We start from the raw sequence: 25,952 nt of genomic DNA on the forward strand, positions 1-25,952 counted from the left end.
ATTAACAGAGCTGTGCTTTCTCAAAGGCTCTCAGGAGGCTCCTTCCTTGCCTCTTACAGCTTCTGGCGGTGGCCTACAGCCCTTGACATCCCTTGGCTCGTAGCCACATCACTCTCATTTCTTCCTCCATCTTCACAAGGCATTTTCCTCTCTGGGTCTTCACACAGTCCTCTTTTAAAGACACCTGTCATCAAATTTAGGACCCTCCCCCTCCCCACTCCAGGTTGACTTCATCTTAACTAGTTCCATCTGCAGAGACCTTGTTTCCAAATAAGGTCACATTGACCCGTACATGGTGTTAGGACTTCAACGTGTCATTTTCAATTTATTTATTTTTATTGAAGTATAGTGATTCACCATGTTGTGTTAATGTCCGCCCTACAGCCGAGTGATTCAGTTACAAGAATATATACATTCTTTTCTGTATTCTTTTCCATTGCAATTTATCACAGGATATTGAATATAGTTCCTGCTGTGCTATACAACAGAAATGTGTGGTTTATCCATCGTATATTTAATAGTTTGCATCTGTTAATCCTAACCTCCCCATCCTTCCCTTCCCGACCTCCACCCCCCTTGGCAATCACAGGTCTGTTCTCTATGTCTTGTGAGTCTTTTTCATAAGGAAGTTCATTTGTGTCATATTTTGGATTCCACTTAAGCAATATCATGGGCTTCCCTGGTGGCTCAGCAGTAAAGAAACTGCCTGCAATGTAGGAGACTCGGGATTGATCCCTGGGTCGGAAGGATCCCCTGGAGAAGGGAATGGCAACCCACTCCAGTATTCTTGCCCAGAGAATCCCATGGACAGAGGAGGCTGGCAGTCTATAGTCCATGGGGTTGCAAAAGTTGGTCATGACTGACTACAACAGCAAAGTAATATCATATGGAATTTGTCTTTCTCTTTCTGACTTACTTCACTCAGTATGATAATCTCTGGGTCCATCCATGTTGCTGCCAATGGGATTATTCCATTCTTTTTTATGGCTGAGTAGTATTCCATTGTATAAATGTACCACATCTTCTTTATCCATTCATCTGCCAATGGACATTTAGGCTGTCTCTATAACACCTCTTTTTGGAGGACACAGTTCAACCCACAATTTATCCTTCCTCCCTCAAAATATATTAAACATTATAATTTATTATTATATTGGTATGAAGACAAATATAGCATTCAGTGTTAAAAGTTCATTCTTTTCAGCTTATTTGAAAAGACATCTCTGTAGCCCCTAAAAATATTGTGGGCCCTAGGCTGTGTGCTGGGACTAATGCAGAAGTTGGCCAAGGGAGGCCTGGGTGGGTGTTCTCATGGGCCCGCAGAGGGTGGGGGTCCTGCAGACATGTACATGTCCATCCTGCATCCAGGCAGCCCTGAGACGTGTGTTACAGAGCATTTGTGAGACTGTGATCCTTAGTACCTGTTCCTGAGGAGAATGAACACGTTTGCCTGATGGCCTTGAATCCCCCTCCACCACCATGCTGCTTAATCAGGCCTCAAGAACAATCAAGTGATCAGGAAACCAGGGCTGTGATTTTCAGTTCATATTCCAGAGACTTTCCTGGCTGTCTAGTGGTTAAGACTTTGCATTTCCATCACAGAGAGGTGCAGGTTTGATCCCTGGTTGGGGAACTAAGATCTGCCATGTGGCCAAAATGTAAAAAAAAAAAACAAACCTCAATTCATAACCCATTTTAACATGACTTTGACATTGCATTTAATGGCTTAAAATGTAGAAAAGCATCTTCTGTCAGCCCTCACCTCCCCATGACACTACCACCTGTATACTCAGGGCTGTTCCAGCAGCTTAGCTTGTCCCCAGCCCCAAGCATCCCATTTAGACCACTGTCTGGTCGTCCTCACTCCTGGGAGAATGCTTCATCACTTACGGTCCCCTCTCTGTGCTCTTTGACAGAATGGACACCTCCAGCAGTGCTTGGAGACCGTGCGGAAGGAATTCATTGTATTCAACAGAGAGAAGTAAGTCTGCTACCAGGATCCACTGGGCAGAGCCCTTCCAAAGGACAGATGGTCTCCCTGGGGGATTGGGGCCCCTGGATGCTATGAAGCTAGCCACGATGCTGGAAGGGAACTAGCAGGCGGATCCCATTATTCTAATCCCACCTCTGCCATCTGGCCCAAGCAAGGCTCCAGCTTCACCTCTCTGGGCCTCGGGGGTCTTCATGTGAAGTGGGGTGACCACAGCAGGACTGATGGCACACAGGAAGCTGGCACGGAGGGGCAGGCCAGCAGGTGGCTACGCGCCCGAGTTCTGGAGCAAAATTGCCTGGGATCAAGTCCTGGGTCCGCTGCTGCCAGAGTGACCTGGGGCAAGTCACTTAACATCACGGAGCCTCACTGTCAGCAATGACAAAGTGGAAATCACGCTCTTGCCATCTGGTCGTTGTCAGGTTGATTCATGGCCTGGCGTGGTAGGAGTAATTCAGGAAAAGGATGACTGTTATGATTGTTGTTGCGATTATCATTATTTGATGGGGTAACGTGGTGTGGGCTGTGCTAGGATCCCAGCATCGTGGGCTGGCAGGAGACAGGATGATGGTAAGGTGGGAGGGGCTGCCCTGATCACATGACTGCCCTGATCACATGACTGCCCTTAAGGCAGCCAAGGAAGTGGAGGCTCAGGCTTGGTCCCACCGACGTTACCATCTGGGGGTCCATCTACCAGTGCCTGATGACTCAGAGAGGGACCCGGGGTCCGTGGGCTCACACGGCGGGAGCGGAGGCCCTGCAGGCAGGACTCACAGCACCTAGCCCCATTTATCTAGTTACTCACCCAGGCCTCGGGCTTGCAGAGACGATCAGATCCGCTTCCCTCTAGTTACTCACCCAGGCCTCGGGCTTGCAGAGACGATCAGATCCGCTCCCCTCTAGTTACCCACCCAGGCCTCGGGCTTGCAGAAATGATCAGATCCGCTCCCCTCTAGTTACTCACCCAGGCCTCGGGCTTGCAGAGACAATCAGATCCGCTTCCCTCTAGTTACTCACCCAGGACTCGGGCTTGCAGAGATGATCAGATCCGCTCCCCTCTAGTTACTCACCCAGGCCTCGGGCTTGCAGAGACAATCAGATCCGCTTCCCTCTAGTTACTCACCCAGGACTCGGGCTTGCAGAGATGATCAGATCCGCTCCCCTCTAGTTACTCACCCAGGCCTCGGGCTTGCAGAGACAATCAGATCCGCTCCCCTCTAGTTACTCACCCAGGCCTCGGGCTTGCAGAGATGATCAGATCCGCTTCCCTCTAGTTACTCACCCAGGCCTTGGGCTTGCAGAGACGATCAGATCCGCTTCCCTCCCTCCAGGAGGGCCAGGTGGACACGTGCCTGGTTGACCCTTTATACGTTCACCCGTGTTCCACCACTTTTGGCTTCTCACAGGTGGCAGCCACAGAGGGTCCACACGCTGTGGGAGAGGGCAGCCCAGGCACGGCTTCCAGAGCAGGCGCACAGCTCAGCCTGGGTGTCAGGGAAGCTCCTGGAGGTGCCATGCCTGGCGGTGTCCTGATGGGCGAGGAGAGCAGGGTGTGGAGCTTCATGAGTGAGGACAATACACAGAGAAGTGAGGTGGCCTGGCAGACGTGGGCACCCACAGCTGGATTAGAAGCTTGAATTCCTGGAGCGTGCCAGGGGTGGGTGGGAGGTGCAGCAGGGTTGAGGGCCCTGGGGAGGGCTGTTTGGGTTGATGGACTGGGCAGGGCCCAATTCCCAGTGGGCACTGGGGGAGGTGAAGGAAGCAGCAGCCTGTCCTTTGTCCTGGGCAGCTACAGCTCTAGGCTAGCAGACACACAAACACACACACACCAAGCCAGACAACATCACTCACTCATCAACATCACTCATCACTCAGACAGCCTCACCCACTGATCGTGTCCCTGGTCCCAGCAGGATGGGAAGAAACTTGGAGCAGACAAGGGCTAGGATTATAAGAGGTTTCAGAGCCCATTACATTTTCCTTGTGGTCCTGCCTGCTCTGAGGCTCATGGTCCCTTCCCCACCATAGACAGTAGTCCTGGGAACTTCTCCTCAAACCAGCTTGGGCTCTTTGGACCAGAGTGAGAATGAGCTCAGGCAGCCTTGCCTCGGGTCCTCCAGTGGTTTAGGCAGGTTTAGGCAGGGACTGTAGCATCCTCAGAGACTGCCTAGGAGGCAAATGGGAGCCTGTGAAAATGCAGAGGGGTGACAGACCCGAGTGGATAGCAGTCACACTGTATGTGTCACTGTGTGTCAGAAGATGCTTCAGTCTGGAATCTGAAGAACCCAAGTTGCTTCCCTTAAAAAGAAAATGAAGATGAGATACCCCTCCTTGCATTGTCAGGTTGCATCTGGCTGTTTTTAGCAGAAACCCAACTATATAGTGGCTTTGACCAATCAGATGTTCTTTCTCACGTGGAAAAGTGAATGTAGTAAGATCACCCGGCTATACTGAGGCCCTATGAGAGTTACGGTCGTGGATTTGAAGTGAGGCTGGCATCGTTAACAGGAGTTGGCAAAATACAGATGGAGGGTGGAAGTTGTCTTCCGGATGGGGGTGGTCAGGATGAGCATATGTGAAAGCAGGAGGCAGGGAAGATGGCCCGACAGGGGAGATGCGCGTGGGTTTGACCGAGGTTTCTGTTCTTTCATCCCTGCGTCTCTGCTCCCCAGTGGCCCTGAGTCTAATAGGCTACCTGTCAGGGCAGGTGTGCTGGGAGCAGCATCTTTCCTCCAGCCTCTCCCCATGAGGATGATGTCCTGTATCTTGCCAACCCCTCAATGTCAAACTGCATCCCTGCTCCATGATGTACCTGGGAAAGGACCCATGTTACATCCACCCATAACCACCCTGCTGCAATTTCTCTTCTGCTAAGGGGAAACAATGGAAACAGTGACAGACTTTATTTTGGAGGGCTCCAAAATCACTGCAGATGGTGACTGCAGCCATGAAATTAAAAGACGCTTGCTCCTTGGAAAAAAAGTCAAGACCAACATAGACAGCATATTAAAAAACAGAGACATACTTTTGCCAACAAAGGTCCATCTAGTCAAAGCTATGGTTTTTCCAGTAGTCATGTATGGATGTGAGAGTTGGACTATAAAGAAAGCTGAGCGCCAAAGAATTGATGCTTCTGAACTGTGGTGTTGGAGAAGACTCTTAAGAGTCCCTTGGACAGCAAAGAGATCCAACCGGTCCATCCTAAAGGAAATCAGTCCTGAATATTCATTGGAAGGACTAATGCTGAAGCTGAAACTCCAATATTTTGGCCACCCAATGCGAAGAACTGACTCATTTGAAAAGACCCTGATGCTGGGAAAGATTGAAGGCGGGAGGAGAAGGGGAAGACAGAGGATGAGATGGTTGGATGGCATCACCAACTCAATGGACATGAGTCTGAGTAGACTCTGGGAGTTGGCGATGGACAGGGAAGGCTGGCATGCTGCAGTCCATGGGGTCGCAAAGAGTCAGACACGACTGAGCGACTGAACTGAACTGAAAGTGCCTGTGAGAAGTCAGTTCACGAGGCATGATCTGCCCCAAAGCAAGGACTTCCGTTTTTATGATCAGTTCATTTCTTTCATTGCTGAATTGTTTTTCATCATATAAATAGTACACACATAGTTTATCCATTTTTTGTGTGTGGACATTTGGGATGTTTGTAGAATTTATCTATTAGGAATTAAGATAACATAGATATTTTGAACAATCCTCTTTGTAGATGCATTTTCATCACACTTGGAGAATAACATGATTCTGTAGACCTCTAGGAGCATGAGTGAAAGGGGTTTCCAGAAATCTCTTTTATATTAGGGAGATAAGCACTATGCATCCTGCACTCCTTTCTGCAATCCTGTTTGTGAAGCACCTGTTCTGCTGACACTGGAGAAGCTGGAAAATTAAGTACCTTCTTTCCAACATCTGCCACGTGGCCAGTGGGATGACGAGAGAGGACACTGAGACATGAGCCAAGCTTCCCTTCGTGCTCCTCTGGGACCTCGCTGCCCCCTCCTTGCCTCCTCCAGCAGATCCTTCTCCTTTCGGTCTCTGCAGGCCTGGCCATCGCCCGAAACACAGCTCCTCCTCCATGCGCGGTCATTACAGACGTTGGCTCCACAGTGGCTTGTGTGTCTGCACAGTTGCTTCAGTCATTTCCGACTCTGCGACCCCGTGGGTGTTAGCCCACCAGGCTCCTCTGTCCATGGGATTCTCCAGGCACAAATCTGGAGTGGGTTGCCATGCCCTCCTCCAGGGGATCTTCCCGACCCAGGGATCGAACCCGTGTCTCCAGTGTCTCGGGCACTGCAGGCGGATTCTTTACCGCTGAGCCACGGGGGAGGCCCTTGTCTCCGCAGAGGGCGCTGCAAAGATGAACTGGAAGGAAGTGCCATGGTCACAGGGGTCACAGGGGTCATCAGAATCTCCTGGGCTGGGAGTTGTTAGCGTTTAGAGTTGCTGCCTCTGTTAAACAGGATGAACTATGACCTCCCAAAAGATATGCTGAAGTTCTAGCCACCAGGACCTCAAAATATGACCTTATTTCCAACCCTTGGAAATAGGGTTGTTGCAGATATAATTAGCTGAGATGAGATCGTACTGGAACAGAGGACTCTTAATCTGAAATGCATGCATGCATGTTCAGCCCATCAGCTGTGCCCGACCCTTTGTGACTCCATGGACTGCAGCCTGCCAGGCTCCTCTGTCCATGGGATTTCCCAGCCAAGAATACTGGAGTGGGTTGCCATTTCCTTCTCCAGGGGATCTTCCCAACTCAGGGATTGAACCTGCGTCTCCTGCATTGGCAAATGGATTCCTTACCACTGAGCCACCAGGGGAGCTCATTAATCCAATATGAGTGGTGTCCTAATAAGATAAGAGACACAGACACACGGAGAAGACCATGTGAAGATGGAGGCAGGGATTGGAGTGATGCATCTACAAACCAAGGGATGCGAAGGATGACCCACCACCACCAGAAGCCAGAGGGGCCCTGGTACAGGTTCTCCATCAACCCCTCCAGAAGGCGCTAACCCAGCTGACATCTTGACTTCAGACTTCTGGCCTCCAGACTGTGAGACAATACATTTCTGTTGTTATAAACTATGCAGGTGGGGGGTACCATGTTACAGCCACCCTAGAAAACAAGTACAGCATCCTTCTGAATCCAAAGTAGGGAGAATGGGCCTGTGACTCTATATTTTACATATCTTTCCAGTCACTCCTCAGGGTTTGAGAATTTCTATTGGAGACCCATGCACCTAAACCCTGCATCCTCCAGTTAGTTCTTGGCTGAGTCACAGGTGTTTGTGCACATTCACTTGTGTCCAACTCTTTGCCACACCATAGACTATAGCCCACCCGGCTCCTCTGTCCATGGAATTTTCCAGGCAAGAATACTGGAGTGGGTTGCCATTTCCTCCTCCAGGGGATCTTCCCCACCCAGAGATCGAACCCGAGTCTCCTGCTGTGGCAGGTGGATTCTTTACCACTGAGCCACCTGAGAAGCCCAAAAGAATCCCATCTAAAACTGTCCCCAAGGACAGAGGGAATGAAAAATGCCCAGCGAACTGACACTGTATATTGAGACTGAAAAGTGAGACAGGCAGGCAGCTCCATAAAGCATGATTATGAAGTTTTTTGTGGGTAACTTACATACAACTTGGATCAGGCATATGGCAATCTGGAAGCATCCCTAGCTGCACTTCATACTTCCGAGGGACCATCCGGAGTTTTACAGTTAAGCTGTTATGGAGGGAAGTGCTCGAATACAGAAACTGCATTCCTAAGTCAAGACCCTATCTGATTTATGATGGGTGGGTGCCAAAAATATGTCAATCAAGGTCTTTGTCCTGATTTGGAGGCTAACAGAGCAAAGATGCTACTTGGACTTAATGATCATTGTGTTGTGGGCTAAATCACTTCAGTCTTGTCCAACTCTGTGGACTGTAGGCTTCTTTGTCCCTGGGATTCTTCAGGCAAGAGTACTGGAGGGGCTTTCCATTTCTCCCTCCAGGGAATCTTCCCCACCCAGGGATCGAACCTGCGTCTCTTAGATCTTCTGCATTGGCAGGCAGGTTCTTTACTGCTAGCACCATCTGGGAAGCTAAACAATATCTATGATCATTAAACAATATCTATTCATTACAAAGGGGCTGTTCAGGTGGCGCAGTGGTAAAAAATCTGCCTGCCAATGCAGGAGATGCCCGAGACGAGGGTTCGATCCCTGGGTAGGGAAGATGATCCCCTGGAGGTGGAAATGGCAACCCATTCCAGTATTCTTGCCTGAAAAATTCTACAGACAGAGGAGCCTGGCGGACTACAGTCCATGGAGTCACAAAGAGTCGGACACAACTGAGCACACACACACACATTCATTAAAAATCCACTGACAGCAGAGAAGAGGTTTATTGCACAGCACAGTCCTAGGCAGTGTAGTGGGAGGACAGGAGGAACTGAATGGGCCCAAGATGACGTCAGTGATGCAAACACATGGCAGACCCTTCAGTCCTCTTCCTCCTTTGCCTTGAATAATTCATCTGCCACTTTGAGCCCTCGTCTGTTAAAGGATGCCGCTGAAGACGCAAACACCCTCCACAGCTTCCTGCCTCTTGGATGGGCCAGGTGTGCTTGCTCAACTAGCAGAAGCTCTTGGGCAGAGCAAAGGTTCCCCTGCATCATGGGACTACTGTCCTAGGCATGAAGGGGACACGAGCTGGGCATCCACTATATCAACTCTCAAGGAAGATTCTCATTGGTCCTTTGACAGATGCATCATAACCCTGGACTGGTACCTGGGGACACAGAAGTGGATGTAGCAGAACCCATGACCTCAGGATGCTTGAAGCCTGAAGGGGACAGGCTGGGATACAGACTTGCTTGGACCACTGTGCAAATGTGGAGGAGATGCCCTAGGTCTGAATTCTCTGGACCTCACTTTCTAAACAGAGAGCAAAATTAAAATTAGCACTGCCTGATTTTCTGGAAACACAGTTATTAATGGATCATGGTCTCAGCTGGCAAAAGGCCACTGAGTGAGGTGGAGCATCTGGTTCCAGGGACTGGTCCAGGCTTCCAAGGACCTGGGCAGCTGAGCTTCCATTAGTTTGAGAAATGCACCATGGGGCTTGTCCTCCAATTTTAGCCAAAGATCAGAGCAGGGGTGATTTTTCTAAAAGGTCTTTTCAATAGCAGTTGACAAAGCTTTGCAGTATAAGAAGCCCCTGATGAGAAAGGAATTTTCTATCTGCTTCATCTTGTTAAGAACTTAAACATTTAAAGTCATACTAAAGCTACCTTTGGAGCCCTTGAAAACGTTACATTTTAATAATCAAATACTGCACATGCTATATTTAGTAATACTATTAATATGTATGTGATTTTATGGTTTTTAGATCATGTTTCCTTAATCCTCAGCTCTGTTGACATTTGATGACTCTTGACATCAATTCTTTGATGTGGGGACAGTTCTATATCTTGTAAGATATTTAGCAGAATCTGTGACCTTTTACTCATTAGATATCCATAGCACCCCCATAGCTACGACACCAAAAATGGCCCCAAACTTTACCTGGGAGGCAAATTGCCCCTGTCGAGAACCGTTACTCAAATCCTTACCCATCACATTTTCCTAAAGGTACTTCTCCTTCTCCTCCTCCTCCTTCTTCCTCCTGACCTCTTGCAGCTCTTAATTGTAACATGAAGGACCTGAAATTTAATCTTCCATCCACTGGATTCTGGGCTCTTTCTCCTACATATGCTTTCATCCAGTTGTCCAGCAGATGCTTATTCTGCATCCCCATTGGCTGGGGTACCAGGGATAGAGTGGGAGCCAGGTCCCTGTTCTCATGGGGCTCACTTTCTGGTAGAACAAGCTCTGTGAGATGAAGGAAGGGGTTACTTTCTACAGTGGTGTCTTTGAGGTTCTTCTCTCCAGTGTGTCCTGTATGGCCCTGACTTGAAGGGAGCTGATGTTATTAGGCTTCATTTTTATAGGACACTCACTGTATGACGTTTAGTCTGTACATCCATCCTGTGAGCCGGCTACTTTTATTCCTCATTTCGCAGCTGGAGAAGGGCAGGCACAGAGCGGGTGGAGGGCACATGGCCAAGAGACAGCAGGGAGGGAGGGGAGTACAAGGAGGCAGTCTGGCTCCAGAGCCCAAAGTGTTATAGAAGTGTTAGCCTCTCAGTCATGTCCTACTGTTTGTGACCCCATGGACTAGCCCACCAGGCTCCTCTGTCCGTGGAATTCTCCAGGCAAGAATCCTGGAGTGGGTAGCCATTGCCTTCTCCAGGGGATCTTCCCAACTGTGGAATCAAACCCAGGTCTCCTGCATTCCAGGCATATTCTTTACCATCTGACCAACCAAGGAAGCCCAAGCAATAGATCAAAATGCAAACGGGCCCGTCACTGTGCACGGTCAGACGAGTGGCCACTAGCAGTGTAAACGCCATCTGTTGGTGAGCCTGGACATTGCAGGTCCAAGATGGTACTAAAATCACCCGGTCCTTTCTGACTCTTTGCGTCCCCATGGACTTGCAGCAGGCCAGGCTTCCCTGTCTTTCACTATCTCCCGTAGTTTGTTCAAACTCATGTCCTTTGAGTCAATGATGCTATCCAACCATCTCATCCTCTGTCTCATCCTTCTCCTGCCTTCAATCTTTCCCAGACCAGAGTCTTTTCCAGTGAGTCGACTCTTCGCATCAGGTGGCCCAGATGATACAAATTAATGTGAATCACGGGTGTATTCAAAGTTTGCTGACTTCATCTGCCCATGTGGCCTCCTTGGAGGTTCCCAGCAGGTAGATAGGGACCCTCCATTGTGGCCTGGAAGCTCTGGGAGCTGGTGGCAGGAGATATGAGGACAACTCATCTCAGGCTTGGGAATGGAGTGGACATTGCAGGTCCTGGCCCTGCTGCTCTTGGCGGCCAGCCTGGTGGGGTTCCAGCTCCTCTGAGCCTCAGGCCCCATAAGTATGTCATCAAAGGCTGGGCTGTGTGTCAGTGACTCCATGACTTGACCAAGGTCTGCGTCACTGACAGAAAACGTTGACATCCTTCTCAGCTCTTCAACAACCCACAGGGAAGGAGGAACAGAGTTATAGCCACTTTTCCCAGATTCTTCTATAAAATGAGGAAACCTTTCCACAGGCACCTTCCTTCTAACGTCCATGCTAGGAAGAGGCCGACTCTGAGAATCCAGCCTCTGAAATCAAGGCCAGTGCATTGACATTCTCTGCAGTCTGCGATTCCAAATGTGGTGCAAACTTCGATTTTACAGGAGCAGGTGAAAGGAAACAGCGGCTGACAGTCGAGAGCACCTACTGTGTGTCCAGCCTCAGGGTGGGGACGGTGACCCGCAGCCACTTTCTCGCCCAGTTCTCGTCTCAGGTCTATCCGTAGATGTCTTCCTGCCTGTCTCACGGTCAGGGAAACTGATAAAAGCGTAACTGCAGTGATGTGTCTGAGGGAGAGTGGAGAGAGGGGCCAGGCGACTGAGTTAGTGAAGGCTAGGCTTTCTGGGAATCCAGAAATGGGAAGCAAAGTGACACCTTTCCAAAGGACAAGAAAATGGCCAGGGAAAATCAACTCTGTGGCCTGGAACTGCGGGAGGAATTTCAGCCCCTGAGGAAAGTGACTGGAGGGAAACTCTAGTTCCATGAAAACTCAAAATCAAGAAATCACACAGGAATCAGGGCCCTCTGTCCTTTTCGCTGGGGTCTCAGTCAAAGGAAATTGCAGCTGGATAAAAAAGGGTAACTGATCCTGACATATCCATCTCAGCCACAGAAAATAAAACGCGGCAAGTTTTCAGTCAGCCAAAGGAGACACACAGACCCTGACAAATTGCCTCAACTGTATACAACCCTGTATCATGTTGCTCTAAAGTGCATATGGTCATTGGTCTGCTCAGATTTAACTCATTTAAAAGCCCATCTTTATTTTTCCTTCAGTCAGTTTTCTCTAGCCAAAAAGAGGTACCCTAATTTTTATATGAATATTTATAAGCCTTAATAAATCCTATGTGAAATAAGGCTATGTGTAATTTTGAAAGCTATAAATAGGAGCCAGTGATCTGTTTTAGAGTAAATGTTGTTGTTGGAAGTGGTGGTCTAATTTTCTCCCTGGAATGGAGATCTCATTGCTAGCCAGTTAAGTGAAATAAGGTTACCATTTTTTAGAATATTAAAACTCCATTACATGCCATGCACTGTGCTTGATGCTTTATACACATTTACATTTTATCTAAAATAAATCCTCACCACGACCTTGATTTGTAAGTATTGACATCTACAGAGGACTTCCTGGTGGCTCAGTGGTAAAGAATCTGCCTACATTGCAGGAGACACATGAGACTCAGGTTCTATCCCTGGGTCAGGAAGATCCCCTGGAGGAGGACATGGCAACCCACTCCAGTATTCTTGCCTGGAGAATCCCATGGACAGAGGAGCCTAGCGGGCTACAGTTCATGGGGTCACAAAGAGTCAGACACAACTGAAGTGACTTAGCACACACACATGACAGCTACAGAGAAGGAGTCATTTGCCGGACTTTATCTGGAAGGCTGGGTGTAGGTATTAAATGAGGAGGTGTTGAGTAAGAATGAACTCAACGAATCTCAGTCCCTATCACTCAGAAACCTGGGGCTGCCATCCCTTCTATTTCCCCCAGAGCTCATCTGTTTGAGAAAGGGGTCCATATATATATATATATATATATATATATATATATGGAGAGAGGATGCTTAATAAGATAATCCCCTCCTTTCTGCTATATCACACCCAGGGTGCAGCTGACTCCATCCTCAGACTTCTTCAAATAGGTTTTGCTTGAGGCAATAGCAGATAAAATAGAATTTTAATGCTTCTGGCCAAAGGCTGTTATTGAATTTGCAAGATAAGTGTTGCATACAAGGTGATCTTCCCAATAAGTGATGAGGTTTGAAAGTAGAACAGCCAGTTATACTGAGCTTTTACTTAAGGAAGAGACATCTCATGGGGAGCTAAAAATGATGTTGTATCGGTCAGAGTTGCAGAGGAGACACTCTCCAAGGATAATTTATCTACAAAGGACCCTTTACAAAGGTGTGGCTATAAGGGCATCATAGAGGCTTGTGCAGTAAGTGAACTGTGGCTTTGGGGAAGGCAAGGTGTTCCCACTGGGAGGTTGAAGAGATGAGAGGGAGGCCATCCAGAAGGCTCCCCCGATTGGAGCAGTGACCTTCCAAGGTTCCCAGCAGCCCCAGGGTTCAGCACAGGAAGAGGACTGGGGACTTGATGCCCAGACTTAATGCCCTTGCTCCTTCTCATTTCTGCCAGGGCTCCTGAGGGGTCAAGCCCTGGAAGCCAAAGAGCTTGGGAGCTTTTGATTCAATTCCTAGTCGGACATGACTGAAGCAACTTAGCAGCAGCAGCAGCAGCTACAAGTCAGACTCCCAGGCTGGAGAGCAGGTGGAGAGTGGGGTGGGGTGAACCTGGGGGACAGTGGAAGGTGGTTAGTTCAGGGGGCTCTTAAGAATTGGAGGTATATGCCTAGAAAGAGAAAGATTAGAATCATCTGAATAATTCCAGAAAGTGCACCAAAGGCCAAGGGGGAGGAGCTATCAGGCCACAGATTTCTCAGTTGCAATTCTAAGTGAAGGAAAAGTTTCTAAGGATGTGAGCAGTTCCCAAGTGAAGTGGACTATCTGGGGAGGAGGGCAGTGGGGTTTGGGTTAAGACGGGCTGGCTCCGTGCAAGGGATGCTAGAGAAGGGATTCTTGCAGTGTGCAAACAATTAGACCAGGTGACTGTTTGCTTCTCTTCAATATCCATCTTCTATCCCCCAAAGACAACTGTTTTTCAAGTTGGTGCATGCCCTTCCAGAACTTTCCAGTAACTTTGACTCTTTGGTTCTTATTAACCGTAGACAGGCACTATACGTAATAGCTAAAAGCACAGCCTCTGGGATCAGACTGCCTGATTTTGAATCCTGATTCATGTTTGCTCTGTGACCTCGGACCTCATACTAGTGCCTTAGTTTCCTCATCTGTAAAGTGGTGAAAGTGAAAATTGCTCAGTTGTGTCCAACTCTTCGCGACCCCGCAACCTGTAGCTTGCCAGGCTCCTCTGTCTGTGGAATCCTCCAGGCCACAATACTGGAGTGGGGGTAGCCGTTCCCTTCTCCAGGGTATCTTCCCAACCCAGGGATCAAACCCGGGTCTCCCACATTGTAGGCAGATTCTTTACTGTCTGAGCCAGCAGGGAAGGGTGTGTTAAAACCTACCCCATGTGAAAGACGGTCGTATGGACCAGTGAGTGAACAGATGTTAAGCCCTTAACACCCTCCCTACACGATCAGTCAGCACTGCCCAAATGTTTGCTAGTAATATTTATTATACACAAAATTACCAGGCCAATATAGTACTGTGTCAGTTAAGTGCCATGTCAGACATCATTTTGCCTTAATTTTTAAACCAGCACTTACATATACACACAAAATAGCAACCTATCTCAACTCCCTTGGCCACAAGAGATAAAGCTCCAATTTGACTCATGCAAACTGTCATCCACAAGGTCTGTGAGCTCACCAGTTCTGCCAGTGGTCATGAATTCTTGTCCAGCGAGGATACCCTGTTACTCCATTCGGTTGGGACTGGCTTCCTTTCCCCCTCAGTGTGTTGAGACAGAGCCTGCCAACCTGTGCAAACAGGTGGCTGATGAGCAGCGGAAACCTGGCTGGGCGTCTATTCCTGCATCCACCTGCCCAGCTTTCCAGCACACATTGTCTGGGCACCTGCCCCCGGCCGGCTGATGCAAGGTTACAGATGGCATGCTGTGGCCCTTTCCCAGAGGAGGGGAGACCAGCAACCAGGTTGGAGACCCGGTTCCAGGCACGAGTTCCATGCCCAGCCTTTCCTGGTTTGCAGACCCCTCTGGATCCCACTGCGACTTGTGCGACTGGATTTCCGCCACTCTATGTGCACCCCATTCCAGTACCCTGCACTTTTCTGTGTCTCCCTCCTTGACCCCCCAGAATGGAGCCATCTGTGGGGGCCTCTTTGCTGGGAAACATTCATCAGAACTACCACAGGAAGTTAAACTTGACTTACTGATCCTCAGTTTCTCCATCTGTGAAAAGGGAGTATCTCCACACTGCAATCAATAACAAAGAAAGGTGGCGTAGTGGTAAAGAATCTGCCTGCCAATGCAGGAGGCAAAAAAAATGCAGATTCAATCCCCGGGTTGGGAAAATCCTTTGGAGGATGAAATGGCAACCCACTCCAGTATTCTTGCCTGGTGAATTCCATGGACAGAAAAGCGTGGTGGGCTACAGTCCATGGGATTGCAAAGAATCAGACACGACTGAGTACGCATGCATCACACATCCACACTGCAATCGTCATCATAAAAACCCCTGCCCTTTATAAAGTGCCTGTTCCAGGCAGGTAGATACTATGCATTTGTTCACCTTCTTTAAAGAGGTGGTATTGTGGCTGTGTTACAGGTGAGGAACGAGAGGCTTCAGGAAGTTGGGTGAGTTCCCCCAGGTCCCTCAGCCACTCACAGCAAAGCTGGGATCCTGATTGAACTCTATGTGATTCCAAAGACTGCATTCTCCCACCACGCCACATGGATACTCCAAGATGCCACACAGTTATGGACACATATAGCCAGTGAAGTGATATGAACAGGTGTGGCAGTACTTGAAGTGTTTTCCTTTTTGAAGCACCCAGCACAAAGGAGAGCTGCTCACTCTGAACCAGGAAGCCAGGCCGCACCTAGGATTTGAGGCTGTAGATCAATGTTGGTATTAATCTGACTGCATCCTCGGGGTGTGAAAGAGCTTGGTTTGAAATTAGTTTGATTGCTAACCATTTTCTTCTCGTCCTATGCAGTGCTTTGCCTTTGAAAAATGCCTCCAGCCCATATTACGACGAATTTTAATGTGTCCTGTTCTCGTTAATCGAGGGTCTCCATCACAGAGCACTTCCTTCTGACAATTAATGCTTGAGTTTGGGACGTTGAGAGTATTCACATTCATCACTCAGAATTCTGGTCACAAAACTGACAATTAATTTGATAAAGTTGGCTGAGAAAATTAAATGTTCCTGCCATTGCAGAGATAACTAGCCAATTTGCATCAGTAGACTTGGGCTACATCTACTAAGATATGTAAAATCCTTTTTCATTTCCTCCTGAAATATAGATAACTGGGCTCTGGGCTAGTCATGGAAGTGAGCTCTTGGGGCCAACCATATGGTTTTACATCATTGTCTTGGTTCCTGGGTTTCTATTTGAGCAAACTGAGCCTTTCTAATTTCTCCAGAGCATGGCAAAATCATTCCACGCTCTCCCGTCCCAGATCCAGATTGAAAGGCATGAGATTCAGTGGAAAGAGCAGGAGCCTTGGAGATAGGCAGACCTGGGTTTGAATCTAGTCTCCCAAAGTCATGTGACTAGTAAGTGGCAGACTCGGGGACAGAATGAGATAGGCTGGCTCTAAGCCCAGGCCCTGAATGCCAGGCCATACTGCCTCCTCTGGCAGAGACTTCATCACAGTGAACATTCACTGTTTGCTGTCTGTTCTGCTCCCAAGCCTCAACTGTGAGTCTGGCACATAGAGCCTGGCACACACATAGCTGGTGGAAAGAATGAGTGGAAGGATATGGGAGTAATAGGTAGATCAGATGATTGATCAGATGAATGGAAATATGGGAGTAGATGGATGAATGAATAGACAGAAGGGTGGTGGATGGATAGATGGCTGGATGGATAGAAGATGAACAGGTGATAGATGGGAGGTAGCTGTGTGGGTGGATGGGTAAATAGGGGGTCTCTGGGGGAATCAATGGATGGGGTAGATAGTGAATTGATGGACAGGTGAGTCTAGATACATGATGAGCTGATGGGTGGATGAAGAGATGTATTGATGAATGAATGGATAATGAATGGATGAGGTAGATAGATTTCTATATAGGAGGTGCATGGATGGGTAGGTGAATAAGTAAGTGGATGGGGGGACAGTTAGGTGAGTAGGAGTGGACACTAGGGGTGGAGTGGGACAGATAGTTGGACATTTGGATGGATGGATGGGTGGAGTAGAACATATGGATAGGTGAAGAGAAAGTGGATGGGTAGATGGATGGTGAATTGTTGGTAGGTGGGTGGGACTGTAGATTCAGAGGGAAGAAGGCAGGCTTTGGAGCCTCCCAGAACTAGATCAGAATCCAGTTCTGTAGGCCTGTAGGGGGATGGTGGGTGTCTAGAGAGGGTCTGTCCTTCTTGGTTCTGTCTCCTCATCTCACACTGAGCCTGGTGGTATGTTGCAAGCAGCGTGACTCACATCTCATTTATTTGCTGTTCGAGGCCCCCAGCTCTCAGGTCATATTGTTCCACATACGACCCTCCATAGAAGTGGGGAGACTTGAAAGAGCCAGTTCTCTTTAAAACAGCTCTGTCCAAGAGGAGGAGCTGAAGTGGCTGAAACTACACAGCTCCAGAAAAGACTCTGATCCACCCTGGAATTTTTTTTTTTAACTTTCTGTGCCTTGCTGCACTGGTGTCCTTTCATTTCAAATTTCCTCCCTCCCTCCAGCTACCCACATTCCACACCAATCCTTAAAGCCCAGCTCAAAAGCTGCCTCCTGCAAGAAGCCTTCCTTGATCTACACGATACTTCAGACTCCATCTCTCCCTTCCGGCGGCTCCCTCTTCCATACGCTCCATTCTTTATTATGCAGCTTTTGAAGCTTTATTTTGCATTATAATCAGAGAGTACAGAAGTCTAGAGATAGTAATGCTATCTATGCTATGTTTGGGTACTTGAAAGAAAATCTTAATTGCATTCATCTTTATCTTGCAATATACCTAGAGAATTATGCAACATTACAGATGTGAACCAAACAGTGATGTCCTACTTTGTAAGTAAAACAATTTCCTTTTCACTTCCATAGGTTTCTTAGTCATTTGAGTTTTCCCTATTTCTGATCTGATTTTCTCTCCAGAGATGCCTGAGAGAGTCTCTCTGATTGAATGGGAGGGAATAAGAAAACAGGAGCAAGATTCTCAGACAATCCCAGCCTTGCAGAAGAAATCCAACCACCCCTTCCCTCCCCCTAGACTCTCCCCTCCCTGCCCACTGTGTCCTTTAGATCCCAGCTCTGTCCCCTTGGTCCTCACCCCTCCTCCACTAGGGTGATGTGTTTTATCCTGACTGCCTTTCCCAGTTGTCCCACCTGGAGGGTGCAAGCCTCAGAGGCAGATGGACTGCATACCTGGTCCTCGTTCCTGCAAGAAGACAAAGGACAGGAGGCGTTAGCCACCAAATTCCCTCTCTCATAAACCACTGTGTTGCTGCTGGTATTTCCTCATTGGCTGAAGGACTTGCTCAAATACTAGCATGGTTCCAAACACTAAGTGTCCCCACCACACACACACACATACACACACACACAGCATCCCCATAATACACACACACACACATACAATATCCTCATCATACACACACACACAGCCTGCATTCCCATAATACACATACACACACACAGCATCCCCATAATACATACCACACACACACACACACACGCACACACATACAGCATCCCCATAATATATACACACACACACATACAATGTCCTCATCATACACACACACACAGCCAGCATCCCCATAATACACACACACACACACACACACACACAGAGCATCCCCATCACACACACACACACACACACACACAGAGCATCCCCATCATACACACCACACACATACACACACACAGCATCCCCACCATACACACACACACACACAAACTGTGATCCATCTGAGGCTGTGTGTGTGTTCATCTGAGAGTCATCCACAGTGCTCTGCACGTGAGAAGCACACACAGAAGTTTGTTGGGTGAAGCAACTCTTTCGTTTAAATCAAGCAGTAGTCCTGCACTCCGTCAGACAGAACATACTAATGTAAAAGTTACGTTCTGGCTGAAACCCGTGTCTTTCAGAATGAGGTATAACTCTAGTAATATGATTATTTCCAGCTCTGTACTAGATATTCCGTGTCCATCCTCTCTGATTCCCTTTAGCCTCCTGCCAAGTAAGTGATATAGTCCCCAGTGACAGATCAGGAAACTGAGGCTCAGAAGATAGACAGCTTGGCCCCTTGACTCGAGTGGCTGGTGTTGAGACCCAGGGTTTGGGCTGAGCTCTTCCCTGGTCTAGACTTCTCTTTGCCTCCCTAAATGTCTCAGCTTCATGTTTTGGCCTAACCATCTACACGCCGTGACAGCTGTGGTTTAGGGCATGATCCTGAACTTGATGAGATCAGAAAGGGAAGGATGTTGACCTCCTCAGTCACGTGGAAGGCAGCCAGGTGGCCAGCTGTTAGGAAATGCAGTGTTCACATCCCTGCTCCCTCGAGGTAAATTGGTGCAGCCACTATTTTTAAGGAGGAGCCTTAAAAACTAAAAATAGAGTTGCCACATGATCTAGCAATCCCACTACTGGGTACATATCCAGAGAAAACCCCACACCCCAGTGTTCATAGCAGCACTATTTACAATAGCCAAGACACAAAAGCAACCTAAATGTCTATCAACAGATGAATGGATAAAGAAAATGTAGTGTATATACATACATACATATATATATATACACACACACACACACACACACACAATGGGATATTGTTCAACCATAAAAAAGAATGAAAATGCCATTTGCAGCAATATGGATGGACCTAGAGATTATCATGCTAAGGGAAGTAAGTTAAACAGAGAAAGACAAATATCATATGATATCACTTATATGTGAAATCTAAAATACGACACAGGTGAATTTATTTACAAAATGGAAACAGACTCACATAGAAAATAAACTTATGGTTACCAAAGGGAGAAGGAAGGGAGGAGGGATAAATTAGGAGGCTGGGATTAGCAGATGTAAACTACTGCACATAAAATAGATAAATGACAAGGGCAGCTGTATTCAATGTCCTGTGATAAGCCACAATGGAAAAGAATATGAAAAAGAACATATAAATAGACAAGTAGAGATATATAACTGAGTCACTTTGCTGCACACCAGAAACTAACATGACGCAGATCAATTATACTTCAAGAAAAAAATTTTTTAAAGAATTAAACGCCCTCAACACTGTTTGTCATGGAGTATTTTGTAAGTCTGGGTGCTTATCTGTTCAGGTATTTCTTTGTGAGATAAATTCAGTTCAGTCACTCAGTCATGTCTCACCCTTTGAGACCCCATGGACTGCAGCACATCAGGCTTCCCTGTCCATTACCAGCTCCCAGAGCTTGCTCAAACTCATGTCCATCAAATTGGTGATGCCATCCAACCATCTCATCCTCTGTCTTCTCCTTCTCCTCCTGCCCTCAATCTTTTCCAGCACCAGGGTCTTTTCTAGTGAGTCAGTTCTTCCCATCAGGTGACAAAGTATTGGAGTTTCAGCTTCAGCATCAGTCCTTCCAATGAATATGCAGGACTGATTTTCTTTACAATTGACTGATTGGATCTCCTTGCTGTCCAAGAGACTCTCAAGAGTCTTCTCCAACACCACAGTTCAAAAGCATCAATTCTTCGGTGCTCAGCTTTCTTTTTAGTCCAACTCTCCCATCCATACATGACTACTGGAAAAACCATAGCCTTAACTAGACAGACCTTTGTTGGCAAAGTAATGTCTCTGCTTTTTAGGATGCTGTCTAGGTTGATCATAGCTTTCCTTCCAAGGAGCAAGCGTCTTTTGACTTCATGCCTGCAGTCACCATCTGCAGTCATTTTGGAGCCCCCAAAAACAAAGCCGCTCACTGTTTCCATTGTTTCCCCATCTATTTGCCATGAAGTGATGGGACCAGATGCCATGATCTTAGTTTTCTGAATGTTGAGTTTTAAGCCAACTTTTCACTCTCCTCTCTCCCTTTCATCAAGAGGCTCTTTAGTTCTTCTTTACTTTCTGCCATAAGAGTGGTGTCATCTGCATATCTGAGGTTATTGATATTTCTCTGGGCAATCTTGATTCCAGCTTGTGCTTCATCCAGCCTGGCATTTCACATGATGTACTCTGCATAGAAGCTAAATAATCAGGGTGACAATATACAGCCTTGACGTACTCCTCTACCAATTTGGAACCAGTTTGTTGTTCCATGTCCAGTTCTAACTGTTGCTTCTTGACCTGCATACAGATTTCACAGGAGGCAGGTCAGGTGGTCTGGTATTTCCATCTCTTTTAAGAATTTTCCACCGTTTGTGATGATCCACACAGTCAAAGTCTTTGGTGTAGTCAATAAAGCAGAAGTAGATGTTTTTCTGGAACTCTCTTACTTTTCCTGTGATCCAACAGATGTTGGCAATTTGATATCCAGCTCCTCTGCCTTTTCTAAATCCAGTTTGAACATCTAGAAGTTCATGGTTCAAGTACTGTTGAAGCCTGGCTTGGAGAATTTTGAGCATTATTTTGCTAGCGTGTGAGATGAGTACAATCGTGCGGTAGTTTGAACAATCTTTGGCATTGTCTTTCTTTGGGATTGGAATGAAAACTGACTGTTCTGCCCGTAGTCCGAGTCCCCGGTTGGGAAAGAAGACTCCTCGAAACAATGCAACTCGCAATAGGGGAATTTATTACTGACTCGAGCCAGGGCCTCCCGCCCTCACCAGGAGTGTGAGGACGAAAGGCCCCGAGCCCCAGTTCTCTTGGGTATTTATTAGGTCAAAATAAGCAGCAGGTAGTTGGCACAATCGGATTGGTTACACAGTGGGTAGTTGGCGGAAGCTGATTGGTTACACAGTTGCAAGGTAATTTTTGTTGGCCCTACGTGGGGCTTTCAGCTTTCCCCTGATAGGTTCCCTTTTCTCTGGCTAGGCATATGTTGATTGGCTGGCTCCAGGAGGCCTGATAATTATGTTACCCCAGGAAACCAGGCCTACTCCTAATCTAGGCTGCCTGCCATGGCATTAGCCGTGACAGCCTCACACTGACCTTTTCCAGTCCTGTGGCCACTGTTGAGTTTTCCAAATTTGCTGGCATGTTGAGTGCAGCACTTTCACAGCATCATCTTAATAGGATTTGGAATAGCTCAACTGGAATTCCATCACCTCCACTAACTTTGTTGGTAGTGATGCTTCCTAAGGCCCACTTGACTTTGCACTCCAGAATGTCTGGCTCTGGGTGAGTGATCACACCATCGTGGTTATCTGGATCATGAAGATCTTTTTTGTATAGTTCTTCTGTGTATTCTTACCACTTATTCATATCTTCCACTTCTGTTAGGTCCATACCATTTCTGTCCATTACTGTGCCCATCTTTGCATGAAATGTTCCCTTGGTATCTCTAATTTTCTTGAAGAGATCTCTAGTCTTTCCCATTCTATTGGTTTCCTCTATTTCTTTGCATTGATCACTGAGGAAGGCTTTCTTATCTCTCCTTACTGTTCTTTGGAGCTCTTCATTGAAATGGGTATATCTTTCCTTTTCTCCTTTGCCTTTAGCTTCTGTTCTTTTCTCAGCCATTTGTAAGGCCTCCTCAGACAACCATTTTGCCTTTTTGCTTTTCTTTTTCTTGGAGATGGTCTTGATCCCTGCCTCCTGTACAGTGTCATGAACCTCTGTCAATAGTTCTTGAGACCCTCTGTCTATCAGATCTAATCTGATAATCTGATAATCTATCTTTTGTATCTGTTTGTCACTTCTACTATACAATTGTAAAGGATTTGGTTTAGGTCATACTTGAATGGTCTGGTGGTTTTCCCTACTTTCTTCAATTTAAGTCTGAATTTGGCAATAGGGAGTTCATGATCCAAGCCACAGTCAGCTCCCGGTCTTGTTTTTGCTGACTGTATAGAGCTGCTTCATCTTTGGCTGCAAAGAATATAATCAATCTGATTTCGGTATTGACCACCTGGTGATGTCCATGTGTAGCGCCTTCTTTTGTGTTGTTGGAAGAGAGTGTTTGCTATGACCAGTGCGTTCTCTTGGAAAAACTCTGTTAGCCTTTGCCTTGCTTCGTTTTGTACTCCAAGGCCAAATTTGCCTGTTACTCCAGGTGTCTCTTGACTTCCTACTTTTACATTCCAGTCCCCTATAATTATCTTTGTGAGATAATTTGATCAATATCCATCTCCCCGTCAGGTGGTAAACTTGATGAGGACAGAGACACTGACTGTTTTTCTGGCCAGGACTTCCTCTGCTCCTGGGCATGATGGCTGGTCCACCGGTGGGCATTCACTACTTATATATGCATGAATGATGTGTGAGGCTCACCTTCTACCTACTGTGTGAACTTGGAAATTACATACATGATCTCCTGTGGATTTCACAAGGAGCCACGAGGTAGGAATTATTATTTCCATTTTACAGATAAAGAAACTGAGGCTTTGGGGGTTGAGTAACTCATCAGAGCCACCTGAGCTGGGTGTGGACCCAGCCTGCGGGCTCCCAGACACAGCATTCTGCTCCTGCAAGTCTCCTTGGTCTCCCTGGTTCCCCTCTGTCCCTGGACATCCCCCCTCCGCATCGCTAACTGGGTCTGTGCTGTGCTTGTTTGCAGGCTGAGGAAGCAACAGGGTGGCCATCTCTCGGACACGGAAGGCCGAGCCGGGAGCCAGGCCCAGGGCAAGCTCCAGGACGGGTGTAACAACAACATTCTGGCCCATGCCTGTTCTCGTGGCTGCAGCAGCTAAGCCACCACCTGCGGCTTCCAGCGGGACTGCACACACCTCTGCCCTGCCCACCGAAAGCCCCTCTCTGTGCCGCGACGGTCCCCGTCTCACCCCAAATAACATCAGATGCAGAAAGCCCTGGGCTCAGAGCGGGGGAGCCTGGGTTCTGGTCCCAGCTGCCCAGCTCATTCCTGGCACATCTGTGGACAAGCCTTGCCCTTTCACTGCCTCAGTTTTCCACATCTGTCAAAGGGGTTACACAGCTCTATGCCCCACCTCTGATTACAAAGTTATCAGAAGAATCCAATTGGGTAGTGGACATGCAGAACCTTTGACATTTATGACATTATTTATACAGGTGAAATAGAACCCTAATATTTGGAGTGCACTCCCATCCCCTAAAGCAACTAGACATTCACAACTTTGCAATTCGGTCTACCCTGGGTCTTCAGAGCATACTTTTTAAAATGCAGCCCTTAATCGTCTGATGCATTTTCCCTGCCTATGGAAACACGATCCCCCAATCCTGGAGCAAAACCGGAAGTGTCCTCTTTTGCCTCCTCTGCCAGGCCAGTCTTTCTGACGTTCTAAGTTGGCCTGCCACTGTGCCCACCTTTAATTGCAGCAGGTCTCCACTCCCACCCCATCCCCAGTGCTGGGATGGCAGGAAGATGCCCTTTCAGAAGGTCAAGTCAATGACCATTGATCACCCTTAAAGAGTGTCAGCAGAGTTCCTCCCAAAACCCAGTCCCAGGGCAGAACTCTGAGTCTCTGTCTCCATGCAAGTTTCCTTTCCTGGAAGGGGTGACATCATATCATCAGCACCATCTTAAAGAGGGTCTCCAATTGCCATCAAGGAGGCTGCTCCACACTGATAAACTAGGGAGCCCAGTTGGTTAGAAAGTTTACGCTAGGAGGATGGTGGGCTCACGCTAAGAGCAAACTACTTGATGATCTGTTCAGGGAGCACTTTGTTTTTGAATTGGGAGATGCTTTTAGCAACCAGGAATAAAGCTTAGACTTGGAATCAGGACTGTGATCAGAATCCAGCCCTGCTGTTTACTAACCGGAAGACCTCAGGCAATCACTAATCACTTCAGTGTCAGTTTTCTTGTTTTAAAATAGGGTTTAAAAAAACTAACCCCTGGGGTTGTTAAAAGGTTAATTAAGATCCTGTGTGGGACATACCCAAACTACTTTGTAGCAGTTTTTGGTCAACCTTATAATCAACATAATTTCAAGAAACTTTCCTGTTTCACTCATTGGGCAGGTCAGTTTTCTGTAGAAACAAGCCTGGTGTTTTAGATTCTTTGAACTCATCTTTCTGGAGTCTCTGATATTTGTGCATTCCTGTGAAAAGTTCAGCTGTGTTTTTATTTTTCATCCAACCTTCACTGTTTACATCATAAATCTCTTAGATTTCTTAAGGGACATTTTCATATATCACTAGTTTATGTTTTTATTTGAAAAAAGGAAAGACATGATCATTGTTTTCCTCCTTCAAACCCAGGCTGTTTCTAGATGGTATTGTCCACGTGTCCACTTTTTTGTACACTTTTCATTCTTTGTTCCCTGTGGGCACCATCCTGTCCCCTGCAGGAAATAACCAGGCTGCTTCTCTTACTGTGACCGTGGCTAAACTGAGGGTGTCTCACTGGACTGAGTTCATGAATTAGGGGCAGGAGCTGGAAGTAGCCCGAGACACTGGATTTCCTGGCTCTGTTCAAGTCAGCCTTGTTCCTTCTTCAGAATAAACTATTTCTTGGAGATTCCTTCTTACAACTTTGTTCTTATTCATGGTTGGGTGAGATGGGCAATGTCCCCTAAGAGTCAAATTTAGTGAGGAACATAAGAAACTGGGGGCAGGGACATAGGGAGTATATCAAGTCAGTGACGTGTTTCCTTTGCCCACAGAATAAAACCAAGCTTGGCAATTTAAGGCTCAGTCCAACCCGATCACAATTCACATTATCATCACCACCATCATCATTACCATCACCATCATCACTGCCACTATAAGCACCACCATCACCATCATCATCACTGTCATCATCTCATCGTTATTTCACACACGCAAAGATACAACCTATTTAATAGAGGAAAATACAGAAAATTCTCCACCTAAAGAGAAACACTCTTAAAGTTTCCTCAAATTACCACTCAAACGCCGCTCAGTCGTGTCCGACTCTTTGCGACCCCGTGGACTGTAGCCTCCCAGGCTCCTCCGTCCATGGGATTCTCCAGGCAAGAATACTGGAGTGGGTTGCCATTTCCTTCTCCAGGGGATCTTCCCGACCCAGGGGTCGAGCCC

At 47.3% G+C, this 25,952-nt stretch overlaps 1 protein-coding gene across 3 annotated transcripts in view; it reads left to right on the forward strand.

The window, feature by feature from the left end:
• Positions 1–25,408, forward strand: part of STK32B (serine/threonine kinase 32B) — a 373,746-nt gene extending 348,338 nt beyond the window's left edge. For all 3 annotated transcript variants that reach the window (XM_043906203.1, XM_043906205.1, XM_043906206.1), the window contains 2 exons: positions 1,917–1,981; positions 23,530–25,408. In XM_043906203.1, coding sequence (XP_043762138.1) covers positions 1,917–1,981; positions 23,530–23,662 — 198 coding nt within the window. In that variant the 3' untranslated portion in view covers positions 23,663–25,408. The remainder of the gene's footprint in view (positions 1–1,916; positions 1,982–23,529) is intronic.
• The last annotated feature ends 544 nt before the right edge of the window (positions 25,409–25,952 follow it).

Source organism: Cervus elaphus, chromosome 6 (genome assembly GCF_910594005.1).
Source record: "Cervus elaphus chromosome 6, mCerEla1.1, whole genome shotgun sequence".
In the NCBI taxonomy this organism is placed as follows: Eukaryota; Metazoa; Chordata; class Mammalia; order Artiodactyla; family Cervidae; genus Cervus; species Cervus elaphus.